We start from the raw sequence: 17863 nt of genomic DNA, 5'->3' as shown, positions 1-17863 counted from the left end.
ACGGAGCGGGTGTTGAGCAGGATACACTTGAGGTGGGTGCTGCTGGAGTTCGGCTTGGCGGGTGCAGGGAAGGTCCGGATGCAGGTGAACTTGCAGGCGAGGCAGCTGAAGGGTCCGTGGGTGTGCTTCGGGGCGGCTCGGTGACATCCTGGGATGTGGCCGGTGTTGAGTGCGGTGAGGTCGGCGGCGCTGTAGGTTCGTCGGGTCGGCTTCCGTCGGTGGGGGCCAGGGGTCCTGGCGCTGGTCGCGATCCGGTCGCGGACGGGCGCAGACGGGCTTACCTTTGGCGCGCCTTCGGCGCACAATCGGCGCGCCCGCTGCGCGTGACCGCTGCGCGTTCGCACGGTCGCCATTTAAGGCGAAGTGCGCGGGTGGGCGGAGCAGCTGGGAGGCGGGAGCGGGGAGGGTTACAGAAGGCAAAAAGGGGCGTGGCTAAGCGGCGGTGGCGGGAAGGGAGGGCGGGGGGCGTCGAGGAAGGCGGTAGGCGGACAACAAGGAAGGAGGGCAACACGGAGGAGAAAACAATGTAGAAAACAGGCACAAATGCACGAAAAAGCGGGGAAAAAACAAGGAAAAACAAGTTACAAAATACAAGCACAAATCACTGTCAAAATAGCACAAAAAACCACTCGCAGCGGCGGGAGCCGGCAACGAGGCGGCGCTGAGGCAGAGGCGGCTGGGGGCACACGCAGCAGCTGGTGGCCGTGCGGCGCGGGGGTGTCCCACAAGTGGGTCACACTCACCTGCGTCGCACGGTCGCCATTTAAGGCCAAGTGCGCGGGTGGGCGGAGCAGCTGGGAGGCGGGAGCGGGGAGGGTTACAGAAGGCAAAAAGGGGCGTGGCTAAGCGGCGGTGGCGGGAAGGGAGGGCGGGGGGCGTCGAGGAAGGCGGTAGGCGGACAACAAGGAAGGAGGGCAACACGGAGGAGAAAACAATGTAGAAAACAGGCACAAATGCACGAAGAAGCGGGGAAAAAACAAGGAAAAACAAGTTACAAAATACAAGCACAAATCACTGTCAAAATAGCACAAAAAACCACTCGCAGCGGCGGGAGCCGGCAACGAGGCGGCGCTGAGGCAGAGGCGGCTGGGGGCACACGCAGCAGCTGGTGGCCGTGCGGCGCGGGGGTGTCCCACAAGTGGGTCACACTCACCTGCGTCGCACGGTCGCCATTTAAGGCCAAGTGCGCGGGTGGGCGGAGCAGCTGGGAGGCGGGAGCGGGGAGGGTTACAGAAGGCAAAAAGGGGCGTGGCTAAGCGGCGGTGGCGGGAAGGGAGGGCGGGGGGCGTCGAGGAAGGCGGTAGGCGGACAACAAGGAAGGAGGGCAACACGGAGGAGAAAACAATGTAGAAAACAGGCACAAATGCACGAAGAAGCGGGGAAAAAACAAGGAAAAACAAGTTACAAAATACAAGCACAAATCACTGTCAAAATAGCACAAAAAACCACTCGCAGCGGCGGGAGCCGGCAACGAGGCGGCGCTGAGGCAGAGGCGGCTGGGGGCACACGCAGCAGCTGGTGGCCGTGCGGCGCGGGGGTGTCCCACTCTGGTGTGTAGCTGGCTAGAACCGGCCATGTGGCTCCTGGTCTACCTAGTGGACAAAGCCTGGTGGTGTGATTTTGATGTTTTAGGGCGCCTTTAAACCAGAGCAGGTGCTCTTGGTAAGTTAGTGGGATTTCAACGTCCTCGAAAGGAGCGTATTCATCCGGAGGTTCCCCTATTTTGTAATAGTGGAATTCGTGTGTCACAGCGTGTGCTGCTGGAAAATGTATCCATGTATAGAATACCTCTGTCTGCCGATATTCATGGGCCTCTACCTCGAATATGACTGTACCACCTCGTGATGATACTCCATTTTCTATAAGTTTTTTAGTTATAGTTCTTCTTACATTTACCGGAATGATAATAGCATTCGGGTCATTTTCTTGGAGACTTGTGTCATCCGCTAAGAGCTGAGTTGCTATTCTAGCTCTCTCTGTTTCATCATTACTTTTCACCATTTTACTGACAGAAAGTTTTGTTGCAGATCAAGTTTCAAGGAAACAAAGATTAGGTGCACAATATTTTGGAACACTGTATCCTTCAACGTTGAGTAAACCAAAAACTATACATAGGAATCTCTTCCTACTAAGTTCCGGCGGATTTGACCCTTTTACCCACTCCAGACGTCTATTGGAGATTTTACGGGAAAAGGATCTGTGTGAAAAAGCACGACTGAGTTACTCTAATGTCTTGCGTTAGATTATCGCCTTACCAAACGTTGGGCGCCATGTAGTGTAGTTCCTATATTCCCAATAGGCTCTGCGCATTGGAATAATATAAACAGCAGTGTAGACGTAGGACTGAGGTTGACTAGGTCTCTACTGACTATATTAGACTTAATTAGTTTTGCCAGCTAGCTCAGGTCACTAGAAACTTTCTCGAATTAAATAGGAGGGGGTTAACTTCCCTGATTCAGACAAGAAGGGATTAGCTTCTGACAACCATATAACATGACAACTTTGCTCCCTCAGAATAAAGAGTGTATCTCTAGAGTCGTGTGAAAACAATAGACGGTTATTTCACTCAGTCAATCGTGCATACTTAGTTTCACCAGAGTGCAGAGAAATAGAGAGACGGGCGTTTTCAATAAAAGGTGTTATTTATTGAGCAGTCTTCTTTCTCATGCAAGAGAAATGAATTGCCACAATTGCAATACTTATCATAAAGTAAAATGCGTACAGTAAAAGGAGTATTATGAAATAATACTGTAAAAGCATTGATATGGTTTCTTAGCCATATGATACTTTAAAATATATAAAATATATACATACATAAAAACATTAACTAACGTACTCAACTGGTGCTTCTAATCTACGCCTACCCCGGTGTACCTGACCTAAGCCTAATACGTGGGAAGGAGTAAGTAAGTAGCAGTTTTAAGTTAAGTTGGTTTTTGCCAAGGAATCTGAATCAAGAATTCTCTTAAGGATTTAGTCAGCTCCGTACCTTGGTAATAGAATGTAGGAGGGCTTGTATCTCTCTCTCAGGACTAGATCTCCCAGCAACCAGCAAGGGTGACTGGAAACACCGGAGCTGGATTTTCTCGGCTGGAGAAAAAGACAGCGTCTTTCTCAGTGCGTCAAAAGGGAGGGGCGGCGTCCTTCGGCTACTCGCATCAGCTGGGCTTACGGGCAAGTAGATAGCCGCTCTGGTCCAAACCACCGTGTTTTTGCTTAAGGCAGCATTGGTATATTTATACCTGAAAGGTGCCGGGTTTGACGTACGGTTGGACATCAGACGTCCATAAAAGATGTCAGTAAGAACCGGCCGTTCTTTCAGTGCTCGCAGGAGTTCTAGGACAAATCAAAACAAAAGCATGGGGAATTCCCAGGTTGCTGGAGGTTTGGTTTGTTTAAAGCACGCGTTGTACTTTCTAGGAGTCTAGGGAAGTAGCCTTGCCTAAATTGGACTGCATGGGCTACGACTAAATATGGATATGATTCTTATGCCTTTATAAGGATATTATTTATTACAGCCATATAAGGGCATAAATCGGGAATATCGAATTAGGGTCCTAGATAGAAACACAGCAAAAACAAACATGAAACATCTATCTATGAAATTATAAGAAATGTGGCCTAATGTTGAAGTAAACAGTAGAAGTTTTCTAAGAAATTATCAAAAAATAATTTGTTTTACAGTTGGGTCTGAGATACCATTCAGTAAATAGTCAAATATCTCAGGGTCTGTTGCAAATACACCCCAGATAAATATGACAGCCCATTTCCCACACAACAATATGTTGAAAATAATGGGATCAATCAACTTATTTTAACAAGTATTGTATTTCAAATAATGTGTGGGTTTTACAGGAGGTATGTGTAATCTGGCAATGCAATTTGTCATGATTTCCTATTATACTACCCACTTCCTTTCATTTTCCCATCACCCCCCCTCCTTCTTTCCAATGGATTATCCCAATTTATAATATGGCTGAGTGCTTCATTTACGCGATAGGATTAGAAATTTAAAAAAAGTTACATACGTTTTACAATCTCAAACTTTAAACAGCAGAGCTATCCCACAGGTTAACAGATAGTAGATTCAGAGAACACAATTGTCATTAAGGGGTCACTAAACAACCCGGTTGAAAGATCTTGCTATATCTTTGTTTGAACTGATCACACAAACCCTTGGTTCAATCTTCAGACAGTTACATTGTAATGCAGATTTATATAGCGCAAACTCGATCCGAAGGTATAGGAGCGCTTTACATGAGCACCGGTTATGGTTACGTTACACAAGGGCACATTCAGGTTCGGGGAGATTAAGTGTTTTGCCCGGAATCACAGGATGTGGACGTGACCCCGAGGTTCGAACCATGGTTTCTAAAACCAAAGTGGGAAATCTAGCCGTCAGACCACACCCATTACGGAAGTGCACATTCATTCTAAGCTAGAACGCTTGGACATCTCGAAAGCTGTTTATGTTCAGAGCTTTTGACAGATCCGCATTAGAGCATGGTGTTAGAAGCGGACACATTACTGGCAAAATTTCAATTTACTTGTGTGTGATAGTTCCATGTTTTTTATGTATATGTATAACATTTTGGTGACGCGGGTACGTGCGAGCATGTCAGTGGGGGAGGGAGGGGTCAGACTCCATCACCCCCTGAGGGTGCGTCCACTCCTGGAGCATGGCGTCTGAGCCAGCAGTGAAAGTCCAATGAAAAGCTTTGATAGCCCAACATAGCTCTCTGCCGACCGTAGCCCAGGCGCATGGAGCCCGTCGCCGTGCCCCCGCTCAAGGAGGTGCGCTGGAGCTCGGCCTCTCTGCCCCTAGACCCGCTCATCAGCTCCTACCGGCTGCCCCAGGTCATGCGGCTGGACACCGGTGAGTACAGCGGTGCCGTGCCGTGCGAGAGGGGCGGGAAGCCCGTCATCCTGGCGTCCAACCCGCCACCCAACAACAGCGGCTCCCCCGGCCGCTCTGAAGCGGAGCCCGGGCTCCTCGCGCCCCCGGGGGCCAGAGCAGCGCCGGAGGCTCCTCTCCACACCAGTGATTTATGGTTCTCCCTGACCTGCAGGATCACCATGCAGCCCGCGCCGAGAAAGGTGAGCCCTGGCCGCGCTCCCCGGCCGTCCCACGTCTGCAGCAGCCCCCGCAATTCTGGGCCAGCAGAGAGGGCCCGTGCAGAGCGGCCCTCGGGGCGCACACACCCTTCCCCAAAACAAAGCAGCATGGCTGTGAAAACACCAGATGCAGGCAGCAGCCCTGCAGCCACATTCGAATGAAAGATACTATGCCACGGACTTTCATGGACTTCTTTACTTTTTCTCTTTGTCCTGGCCGCCATTTTGCTGCTGTTCTCGGCCGCTTTTATCTGGACCCTGACATGCCATCTTCTCCATTCCGTCGTCCTTTATCCTTTTCTCTCGTTTCTCCTTTGACGGTCCTCAAATGTTTCTTCCCTTTTCTGATTTGCCTTTTCTCCATACCCTTGTATCCCTCCCACGCTCCCTTGGTGCGGTGACTGCGTCCCCCCTCTGACCCCACTTAATGGAACTCTGCTCTCCTGTTTTTTTTTTTTTTTTGGTCTTGACCTGAGAAAATCTGCTATGTGTATATATATATAGAGAGATAACTCTAATCACTAGTATATGCAGTAGACCTTTGTACTCTCTACCATTCCTATGTGACTCTTAGAGTATATCCATTTGTATCTCTTCCTTGAGTGACTTTACTATTTGTACATTTGCAATTTTTCTTTCTGTTTGTATCTCTTCCTTTTGTGACTTTACATCTTGTACATTTGCAATTGTTTCTGTTTGTATCTTTTATGTAACACATGTAATCCTAAATCCTTATGTTTTGCAACTTGTTCTTATGTAAAGCGCTCTGACACCTTCGGCTAAAGTTCGCGCTATATAAAATTGTATTAAATAAAAAATAAATGGGAGCTGGTAAACCTTTAACATGCAGATTGCTGCAACTACGCACGATTTACTATTCTGAATGAGTCCACTCTCCCTTCGGGGAATTGTAATGGTTTTCTTACTCCAGGAAAAGTACAATTAATTGGGCTGAATTTCAAAACACAGTGTTCATAAGAAATTGTCCAAAAGCCCGTGTTCTAGAGGCAGTTCTGAGGGGTCACTTGAGAAATATTCAAATATGTGAGAATTTTCTGAGTGTGACTATGTCCAGGAACTTATTAGCAGCCACCTTCTTGCCTGTGAATATATTGAATATGATTGGGTGAAAAGTGAACATTACAGCACAATTTTATAAAGAAATTAGCTAAAAGGTTATGGGCTTTACAGGAAGCTAACTTGAGCTTAGATTGTAAGTTTAGATTGCAATATGACATGGTTCCCTATTTTGATTTTCACAAAAAGCATACACTACCTACCTTCTTATCTATTAGTTAGATCTTTCCGTTTTCCAACATAGATTTCAAAGGTCTTATATAATATGGCAGAGCATTTGGGCAAGGTGGGAAGAATGCACAATCCTCACAATATCAGATTTTAGAGATTAGAATGGTAACTTATATTAACCCGTTCTACACGTTCAGTGAGCAGATCTGTCACTTAGGTTATACAGATCATGCAGGTTCCAAAAGCAGACATATACCTTTGGTCATTCCGTTCACCCGGAGCTAGGCCTCCCATAATGTAACATACAATCATAGTAAAGCAATAAAACTGATCATTGTGTATCAAGCAATGCCTTCACAGGAGCAATAACTACCAGTGTCAAATAAAATGCCAAATACCACCAAGGAAATTGTTCTATAACATTTGCAGGAAGTGTCTCCCAAATAATATGAATTTCAATAAAAAAATCAGCATGGAAAATATTTGAAATGTACTAAAGTTCTGCCAAAATCTCTAGTAATGCTCAGTAGGTACATACATGTTGTTCTAAATACTATTATTTCAATTGTACTAAATACACTCATGATGACCACAAATGGCAGTTCATAATTTTCTGAAATTGTCCACAAAGATGCCCACAAATATCAACTCACTCTTTTCTGGGTATTCATACATTACATCTCATCCATACCATATTTTTATGTTTAGCAGATACACTAATTTCATCTCCAAATAGTAGCATGCTATATTCTGAAACAACATTTATATTATCTTACAATACCACCGTGTCATCTAAATGCACTCATGTTTTTCAAAATATCCACTTATCTGTTTTTCACAAAATACTTATATTTACCCAACCAAAGTCCCACTTCTTCCTTTCCTCAGACCGGTTGTTATTTGTTGCTGCAACCAGAAAGAAATAGGTAATGTGAGGGGGAGGAATGGACAGTCAGGCAGTTAAGTGTGGCTGAGCCACAGCTGCATAGTCCCAAGAATAGTCTCACATGCTCTGGTGCTGTCTTATAAGTAGGGCTCCCAGTTTTACGGTATTTTTTTTTTTAACATTTCCGTCTGTATTTATCCATATTTATTTTTTGGGCATTTTATTTGTATTTATCCATATTTATTTTATGTTTTTCGTATAAATGTATAAGTAACACTGTACATTTCCATATTTATCTAAATGATAGCTGCACACTCCTACTTTGATGTCTGTCATGTTTTAGCTATTTAAGTTGCCAAATAATACATAGCAGTACAACCACTGAATAATATTAATATTATACCACAAATGCATGCTGATACATGCAGTTATTTAAAGAAATGTCATCCTGTTTTTCAATTTCCACTGCTCTCCATCTTCTCAGCTGTTGGGCTATAATTCATGAAAGACAGCATGAAAAGTCACTTAAAAGAAGCACATTTTCTGTATTTATCCATTTTTAAAAATAAATGCAGATTGTATTTATTTGTACAAATCTGTAAAAACGGAAAACAGGGAGCCTTACTTATAAGATAAGGGAGTGTCTTCTAATTCCCTTGTAATTCTGTCATGTAGCAAACCTAGCTTCATATTGTCTTGTACAGTCTCGAATGGCTATGTTCATTCATGTGTTCAACCTTGAGATGCTCAGTTCAAGCCTTCCTTCTCAACATACCACCAAAATATACATTGTATCACTTCACAGCCCCATGCACAGCCTCAAAAGTCAATGTGTAGCCTCATGTGTACATACAACTTCAAAAACGCAATCTCAATCCTCAGAAATCCAACTACAGTGCCACAAGACTATGTAGACTCTCTACATAGTCTTGTGTAGACTATGTAGAGAGTCTACACAATACTGCTCCAGACACACATGGTAATGTGTGTCTGGAGACACACATGTGTCTGGAGATTACACATTGTGTGTCTGGAGACAATACATAGTAATGTATTACTATCATATACCACGAAATGCTAAACAGGTCCACGCACAGCCCCATATGCTTCATTACAACCTCATATGCCCTGAACGAAATAAGATAGGTCACATACCCAGGAGAAGCCTGGCATCCCTAGTGTACACAGATATACCACCCAGGCAGAATTGATGACTATGTGCTTTAGAAGCCAATAGTCACTATGTAATCAGGCCTATGAATGGCCACCTTCTACTGATAATTGCAGCAAAGGAAATGAAAATATCATGGAGAAGACCAGAGAAGTATTTCAAGGAACAGAACTAGATCTTCAGTTACATTGATTTGAACAGAGACCTCCATCATATCAGAATCATCTTTTTGTCTACTTCTGCTGTTTCTATGGACAAGAGTTTTCCGCTGTAATAAACCACCCTTGCTCTCATGTACTCACTATGAATAAACATAGCTTTTCTGTGTTCCAAAACAAATGTTTCTTCTTTTAGATGACTTTGCAAGTGGCCTGACACAATAAATAGCCCTTTGACAATGCACTGCATATGCATATCTGACGCACCTGTTTCATTCCATGCATGGAGTGAAGATTAGTGCTCAACTCGCTCAGAAACAAAATAGTCATGTTTTTGTTTGTTTTGTTCCATGAAAACAGGTACATGTGCTCTTGGCCTTCGAACATGCAACTGTGATGCTAATGACGGTGTCTGGAGAAAGGACGAGGGTCTCCTAACTGATAAATCCACGCTACCTATCCAAGCAATAAGCTTTGGGGGCACACAAGGTGTTCCAGTGGAAATGGCTTTTCATAGCCTAGGCAAGCTCCGCTGTTCGGGAAACAGTAAGTATTGAATTTGCTCCATTTCTATAATTTTGCTTGGACGGCTTCTGCATTTTCTCCTTTACTCCATAAATATATGACCTGATTGTGGCTCCACCAGAAACTCAAAGAAGAAAAATGAAATGTTTTAATGGAATAATATATGAATAAAGAATCTCTTTTTATTAAGAAAACGGTTCTGGGAGTCTGTGCCTCTTGTTGTCTAACCATTGCTGTTACAAGTCTGGTTATTATTAATTATGTAATTCTTTAGGTGTGGACACAGTCATAATTTTGCACATTTTTGGGGACTAAGATGGCTGGTTTCTGAGACTCGAGCACCACCATGTTCTAAATAACAACTATAATAAGTGTTGTGTCCGGTACACTGTGCCCCAGCCTTTTCTTTGTGAATTGCAAGATCCAGAAGTGTCTGATTTTATGGGGTCAGAGACCCAGTACTTATACCAAATGTGCATTTGATACAGGTGTTGACTTCAAAGGAACTCTCGGAGGTGCACAAGGATCCCTTTTAACCCTGTCCTGTTTGCCAGGCTACCTGTGAGGGGTTAACACTCTTTGTCTGTTGACAGGACACTACCTATAAAAGTGTGTGTCAGTCGCTCCCATTCATCCCTGCCAGGATAACCCCTCAGAATGCAGCTGAGTGCTCAGCATAATGCTAATCTTTGGGTATCAAGCAATGCCTTCACAGGAGCAATAACCACCAGTGTCAAATAAAATGCCAAATACCACAAAGGAAATTGTTCTATAACATTTGCAGGAAGTGTCTCCCAAATTAATATGAATTTCAATAAAAAAAATCAGCATGGAAAATATTTGAAATGTACTAAAGTTCTGCCAAAATCTCTAGTAATGCTCAGTAGGTACACACATGTTGTTCTAAATACTATTATTTCAATTGAGATACAAAGTGAATTGAGGTGCATTATAGAGGGCGCGCTGTCACCTGCCTTCCTGTATGTACACGTGTGAGTGGTAACGCTGAACTGAACTCTGCCGACGCTACTTGCTAGCTCTTGGGAACTGATTACTAGTCTCATACCAGCTATCTTTTAAAATTGTATTTGCGTATTTTGCACATGTCTTAAAAATGATTACTAGTTTTAAACTCTTGCCACATTTTTAAACAGTCACTGCCTTACCTGCTACATGAAGGGCACACTCCCCGGTCCACCGCGAGAAGTCTCGTTTGAGTGGAGGGAGACCTGGCCTGACGCACTTCCGGTGGAGCGTGAGTTGGCGCTCTAGTCCCCAACTCACATCCACATAAAAACAGATGCCATTCCAAGCGCGCAGCGGACGCGCACAGCGGGTGCGCCACTGGCACGCCAAAGGCAAGCCCGTCTGCGCCTGTCCGCGCCCAAACGGGCCCAGGGACCAGTACCCCTGCCCCTATAACCCACTGCCGGCACCAGTATTCAAGCACATTGCTGAAATCTCTGAACAGGCCGCCTGAGCCACTCTGCACGCACTCAATATCCATCCAAAAATCACAAACTAGATGCCCACACTGTAATTTCTAGATCCCCTCGCCCTGGGCCTCGCCTCCTTGCCACAAGACAGCATACAAGCAGTTCTTGCTCAACTGCAGATCTCTTCCTAAACACAGAACCGAAATCTCAATACTTCTAAGCGAAGAGGACCCCGAAGTACTCTTTCTTAAGGAAACATGGCTGAACACTTGTTCAGACCCGGACATACTCCAAGCCCTACCCCCAGGCTACTACATCCAAAGAGCGGACAGAGAGGCAGGAAAGGGGGGGGGGGAGAATTGCCATCATACATAAAGATCACTTAACCTGACGCTTGATAGTCCGCTATTGGACTGTGAAAATACCCAATTTATGTTCAACTTCACCCCCCTCACACTCGCTGGTATTCTAGTCTACCGTCCGCCGGGTACCCCAGGACAGTTCGCAAAGTCATTGCTAGAAACAGTAGGGATCCTTCCTTGCCGTACGGCCAACTTTACCCTTCTGGGGGACTTTAACCTACTCAATTTTCTCCAACCTTAGTAACCTGGTAGGATATAAGCCCTCCCCCTTCCATGGACGGACCAGTTCTTCTTGGACACTCCCCCACAAGGCTTCCGGCTTCCCCCCGCCACGCTCTTCAATCCGACCCTGGTCCAAACTTCCCGTAGAGAAATGGACATTAGAACCTAATAGATTGCAACCCAGCCCCACCACGGACCCCACGGAAAACAATATAATCTTTCACAACTGGATTGAGAAATCCCTCAACCTGGTGCTCCCTAAAGTTTCGACCCAAAGGAAAACGGTCCCCCACCGCTCTCTATGGTACATCCCCAAACTGCGTACACTAAGGCAACATTGCAAAAAAGTAGAGAGAAGCTGGAGAAGAGACTTCTCCCCCACAAACAAACAAGAATATAGATCATCCCTACGTCAGTACAAATCAGAAATCAAAACTGTACAAACCGCCTTCTATGAGGAAAAGATCCTAGCAGCAAGCAACTCCCACCGAGAAATTTCTGCATCGCCACTAAACGTATGAAGAATCCCGGCCCCACGACACCCAGACTCCTCAAATCACCACTGCACTGAATTGGCAAACTTCTTTCGCTCCAAAATCCAGAAAATCCTCACTCACCTTCCTCAAAATGACCAGATCAATCTCCTTAGCTCTACAATTGAGGGCCCACAACATGACAAACTAGAACTTAGGACCATCCCACGTTTAACTCTGGATTCCTTCCTCACCCTTCTATCCTCATTAAAAAGTGGCTTTCCCCTAGACCCCGCTCCCCCCAATATCCTGTCATTGGTTGGACCCACCATTGCCCCTTTTGCCACCACACTTATCAACACCTTCCTCAAGACTGGGACAGTCCCTACCGAGTGGAAAAAAGCAATGGTCCACGCCCTACTAAAAAAAAACAATCTAGGCCCCACAGATCTGGGCAACTTCTGACCCATCTCTCTCCTGCCGTGCATCAGTAAAATAACAGAAAAACGCATCAACCGCACCCTCTCAGCATTCCTCGAAAACAATGGCGTCCTCCACCCCTCCCAAACTGGATTTCGGCCTGGCCAGGGGACGGAAATCGCCATATTGTCAGTGGTGGAGGAAACAAGGAAAATCTTGGACGCAGGAGGCACATCTGCAATCATCCTCCTCGACCTCAGCGCGGCATTCAACACGGTCAACCACCTTCTCCTGGTACACCGTCTCAATAGAGCAGGAGTGTTGGGAACAGCACTAAAATGGCTACAGTCCTTTCTTGAGGGTAGATCTTTCCAATCATACCTCACAAACCTTGCCATTAGGGTGTGGAGTTCCACAGGGCTCCTAGCTTAGCCCCACCCTTTTTAATGTTTATATGGCCCCCCTGGAAGAAATAGTGTCCCCATTCGGAATTTACCTGGTGACATATGCTGACGACACGCAATTGGTCGTAGCCCTTAGCCACCCCTGCCATCAAGCTAAAAGCCTGCTACCGTGTCTGGAGAAAGTAGTAAAATGGATGAGTCTCTCCCATCTGAAACGTAACGGGGAGAAGACGGAAATCATGATACTGGGCGACCACTCGAGCTCCGGCCTAAATACGCTCTCAATGGGACCACTGCCCACCCCCAAAACAGAAATAAAAAGCTTAGGAATCTGGTTAGACAAGAACCTCACCTTCAAAACCCAGGCAAGAAAGACAGCATCCTCATGTTAAGCCTGCTAAGAATTATTCGTAAGATCCTTCCCCTTCTCCTCCCACTCGCTAAAAGATTAGTCACCCAGGCCCTCATCCTGCCCAGACTGGACTATGGCAATGCCCTCTATTTAGGGGCCCCCAAAGAAGTAATTTCCAAGCTACAGATCATACAGAACTGGGCCGCAAGGCTGCTCACTGATATCCCCGCCCGTTGCTCAGCAAAACCAGCCCTACACTCTCTGCATTGGCTCTCTGTCCTTCAGAGAATAAACTTCAAAGCCCTCTGCATAGCACATAAATTCCTTGAACAACCACGGACCTCAAATCAACAGGGACATGATCAGCCCTTACAGAACCAACAGGCCACTTCGCTCTAACGATCTCCACCTTGCAACAATACCCAGGATAAAAAAGGCAAGAAGCGAAGGCAGGCTCTTCTCACTTAACGCCTCAAAGCTATGGAACGCCCTCCCACTACACCTGCGGAGTCAACCTGACCATCTGAAATTCCGTAAACAACTGAATATCTGTCTGTTTATATAGACCCACTCCTCCGTTCTTCCCTTTGTACCTCCTCAGCGCTGGGACGCCCCCGGGTAGCCATGCGCTTTAGAAATGTCAAATACAATACAATTGTACTAAATACACTCATGATGACCACAAATGTCAGTTTATAATTTTCTGAAATTGTCCACAAAGATGTCCACAAATATTTTTGGGGGAGACTAAGATGGCTGGTCCCTGAGACTCGAGCATCACCATATTCTAAATAACAACTATAATAAGTGTTGTGTCAGAACAATGCAGATGAGCCTCACCTTCCTGTGTTTGTGTCTGTCTAGAGTGAATGCCTATTAGTAGTGACAAAGGATTTAGGTGGTTTGTCACTATCAGGACATGTAAAAACATAAAAGTATATGTTCTTACCTTTTAATTACATATCACTGTTAGAAATGGGGGTCTCTAGTTGGCAAGGGTTTGCACCTTTGTCCGAGTAAGGACCCTTCTTCCTAGTCAGGATAAGGGGGATACACTTCTAAAATAACCCCTTCTCAGCCCCTTGGTAGCTTGGCACAAGCAGACAGGCTTATCTCAGAGGCAGTGTGTAAAGCACTTGTGAACACATACAGTAATACAGTGAAAACACTACAAATGGACACAACACCAGTTTAGAGAAATAAGTAATCTTTATCTAAACAAAACAAGATAAAAAAAACAAAAAAAAGCCAACATACAATAGTTGTAAAAATAGTTACTGTCCAAAAATCCTTTAAATTGCAGGAATAACGTGGAAACACAGTTCCTCCGACTAGGTAGCTTCGTTGGGGGCTACCGCAATATTGAACACAACAGAGTCTAACTATTTCCAGTCAACTGCGTTGGTACGGATTTGCTAAAGCGTCAACAGACTCAGAGACAGTACCTTTCTTGCTGCAGCCAACACAATGGTACGAGCCTGTCAGTAGCAACTGTCACGGTTGCGATGTGAGATAGAAGCGTTGCAGCATCCTGTGTCCGCACAGCTCGGTGCAGGCAGCGGCTTGTTGACGGAGTCGGTGAGACCAAGGCTTGAGTTGCAGGGTGAGGTGGTGCTAGATGTGGTGCTGGCAGGTCCGGTGAGGCGAAGGAGCCGGTTGATGGGTCGGGCAGCGACGGAGTCGGTGACGTCTGTGCAGTGTATAGGGAAGCGGTGCAGAGTGCAGTGCCCACAGGGTGCGGTACAAACAGCGTCTTTGCAGGCTTTGCAAGGCGGTGCTCTTTGCAGTGCCTTCAGGAAACTGGGTCTGTGATGGAATCGATGACGGAGTCAGTTGCCCTTTTCTTCTGTGGCGACTGGAACCAGTGGAACCAGAGATGGTGCCCAGAGGATGGAGGTATTTGCTGTTCCTGAGACCTCTTGAACAGGGGGCAACCTCCACTTCAAGCCCTTGGAGATACTTTCTCGAGCAGGATGCACACACAGTTCCTCTCCATGGTGGAAAAAGCCACTGCAGGCAACCCCAGACAGCACACAGCAAAGGGGCAGTACTCCTCCTCCAGTTTCTCCAGCTCTTCTCCTTGGCAGAGGTTCCTCTTGAAGTCCAAAAGTGATCTAAACTTCTGGGGTCTGGGCCCATATATTTATACAGCAACATCCTCTGTTCTCCGGTGGCAGAGAAGCCCTATGGTCAGTCAAAACCAGTTATGTCCTCTCTGGTGCAGCTTCCTGGCAGGAGGTGGAGACAGCATTGTGTAAGTCAGACCAGGCCCATTCAAGTGATCCAGACTCTCTGGAGCAACTGCACACCCCCAGCCCCTGTCACTCCAAAGCCAGACAGTCAATACACATCCTAGCAGAGGCGAGGCACACTGGATGGCTAAGCAAGAAAATACCTACTTTCTTCAAGTGGTATTTACAAACACACAGAATGTAAAAATCACCCTTACTAAAAGATGCATTTTAACATTCAGAGTTCAAGTATACTAAACTTTATTTTCCTACCTTGTTCCCAGGGGTAGTTATGCTTATAATATGTTATAAGCAAACTCCCCATTCTGTCCTATTGGAACAGGTAACCTTACAGTAGTGAAAAATTAAATTGGCAGTATTTCACTGTCAGGACATGCCACACACACCAGGGCATGTCATACCTTTCACATACACTGCACCGTGCCCACAGGGTCCTTGGGTCTACCTTAGGGGTGACTAACATGTAAGAAAAGGGCAGGTTAGGGCCTGGCAAGGGGGTGCACTTGCCAGGTCAACATGGCTGTACCAGACTACACACATGCTCTGCAATAGCAGGCCTGAGCTACATTTACAGGCCGCTTATGTGGGTGGCACAATCAGTGCTGCAGCCCACTAGAAGCATTTGATTTACAGGCCCGGGGCACACACAGTGCACTGTAATAGGGACGGACTAGTAAATCAAATATGCCAATCATAGAATCACCAATTCATAACAATAATTTACAAGGGAGCCCTTGCACTTTGGCACTGAACAGCAGTGGCAAAGTGCCCAAAGCGTCTAGACTAGCGAAACAAAGTGCAACACGAAGCAAAAACACAGGAGGCAAAGGCAAAAATACAGGGTAAACCCACGCCAATGATGCCAGGTCTAACAATGATCATGAAGGTAGGGTTATTTAGGGCCTACTTTAGGGCTGAAGTATATGTAATGAAAGGGGAGTTCAAGGCTTGGCAAGTAGTTTTAAATGCCAAGTTGAAGTGACAGTAAACTGCACACACAACTACTGCGGTGCGAGGCCTGAGACATGTTTGAAAAGCTACATGTGTAATGGGCACAATGAGTGCTGCAAGCCCACTAGTAGCGTTTGCAGTACAGGTCCTGGGTATATGTTATCCCACTAAACAAGGAACTTACCAGAACAATAAATATGCCAATCAGGTATACACCAATGTATTCATATTTAGTGGGGAGAAGCACAAGAACTTTAGCACTAGTCAACAGTGGTAAAGTGCTCAGAGTCCTATATATTCATACATATACATACACATATTTGCGTGTATATAAATAAATATACAGTAATAATCATGAAAACGTGGGATGAATATCCAAGATGTAGTTTAATGCATAGTAAAAGTCAACACGTTTGATTACATGCATGGTAACCGCATGCATGATAACGCCATACTTTCAATTTGCATATTAAGGATTCTTTTTTATCCTTGACAAAGCTTACTGTGAAGCTAAACACGTCAACTTGCAGGGAAAATTAAGAATGGAACATAAATGCAAATACATTTAATGTGACAACAACTAAAGATGCACGAACACTAAGGCCCTCATTAGGTGTGCACAGGAAGAGAGTGAGATATGTATAGCATGTGATGAAATCCCACACCAGTGTTCAGAATTTATTTTGTGTGATAAACACAACTTACAACGTTTTGCCCTCAAAATGAGGTTTAACATGCCGATTTTATTGCTTACCACCTTACACTTTGCTTGCATGGGCCAGTATTTATTGAGCCTTTTTCACAACTTAAATTCTCGCAGGTTTGACCTAGCAGAGTTTAAAGGGGTTGTGGGATTTGTTGCACCCAGTCATTTCTGGGTTTGATAAAGTCCACACCACTCATCATTTCGACCCCAGAACAAACATGCGCTGGAATTTTTCTGCACACTTGTATTAGGGCCCCGCTGTGCAATCACAAAAGAAATGCATAGTCGAATGATAGCCATATTCAAAAGTTTATCACCTGACAGATATGTTTAACTGTGTGTTGATTTACAGGCATGAAGCTGCCCATTCTGCAGTCCTGTGCTGCCCTCAAAGATGCCGGATACACAGACTCTGGGTTTTATTCTATAGATCCAGATGGCAATGGTCAAGGGTTTGCCGAATTTGAAGCTTACTGTGATATGACTTCAGATCCAACAACTGGTAAGTATTATTCCCATGCAAAGCTGGGGAGGAAACTGACTTAAGAAATTGTGTCAGTCATTTTTAGGTTCAGCTTAACCCATAAGCATCATTCATCCCGAATCTAATATTAACCCCTTCACTGCGGCGGCTATTCTGCCGCAGTGCTAAGGGGGCGGGGCGGGCACATGCTGGTGACGGAACCGCTCCGTCACCAGCCGCGGTTGCGCTGTACTCATGATGGAGCGGTTCCGTCACGGCCCCGCCCGCTCAATGGAACGCTCAGCGCAGGCGCGGAATCCGCGCAGGCGTGCCGAGCGGGCCGTGACGGAACCGCTCCGTCATCAGCACAGCGCGACCGCAGCTGATGACGGAGTGGTTTCGTCACCAGCAGGGGAGGGGTTAAAGGCAAAATTACAAGAACAGTACAGTATGCAAAGTGAACACAATTTACTTCAAGTTTTTATGGGTGCTTGGTGAGTGATGTAAACATCACAGCTGACGTGCAGTGTTTCTATGTTGCACATTTTGCACATGGCATGAGTACATGCCATTGCCACATAATCTTAAGGGAGACATGGTAAAAATGGGGTTTTTAGTTGGCGGATATATGCACCTTGTCCAAGTAGGGACTACAATCGTAGTCAGGGTAACTCAGATGCACGCACAAAATGAACCTGTGGTCACCCTCTGGTAGCTTG

The 17863-nt window shown here is 45.6% G+C and overlaps 1 protein-coding gene across 1 annotated transcript in view; it reads left to right on the top strand.

The window, feature by feature from the left end:
• The window catches only part of LOC144828118 (neurexin-4-like), a 251799-nt gene that overhangs the window by 163082 nt on the left and 70854 nt on the right, over positions 1 to 17863 (top strand). Inside the window, exons 6-7 of the mRNA XM_078686238.1 lie at positions 8939 to 9124; positions 17034 to 17183. Of these exons, the coding sequence (XP_078542364.1) occupies positions 8939 to 9124; positions 17034 to 17183 (336 nt within the window). The remainder of the gene's footprint in view (positions 1 to 8938; positions 9125 to 17033; positions 17184 to 17863) is intronic.

This window comes from Lissotriton helveticus, chromosome 4_1 (assembly GCF_964261635.1).
Source record: "Lissotriton helveticus chromosome 4_1, aLisHel1.1, whole genome shotgun sequence".
Lineage (NCBI taxonomy): Eukaryota > Metazoa > Chordata > Amphibia > Caudata > Salamandridae > Lissotriton > Lissotriton helveticus.
Note: the sequence above shows the minus strand (reverse complement) of the source record. Positions and strands in the feature narration are given on the sequence as shown.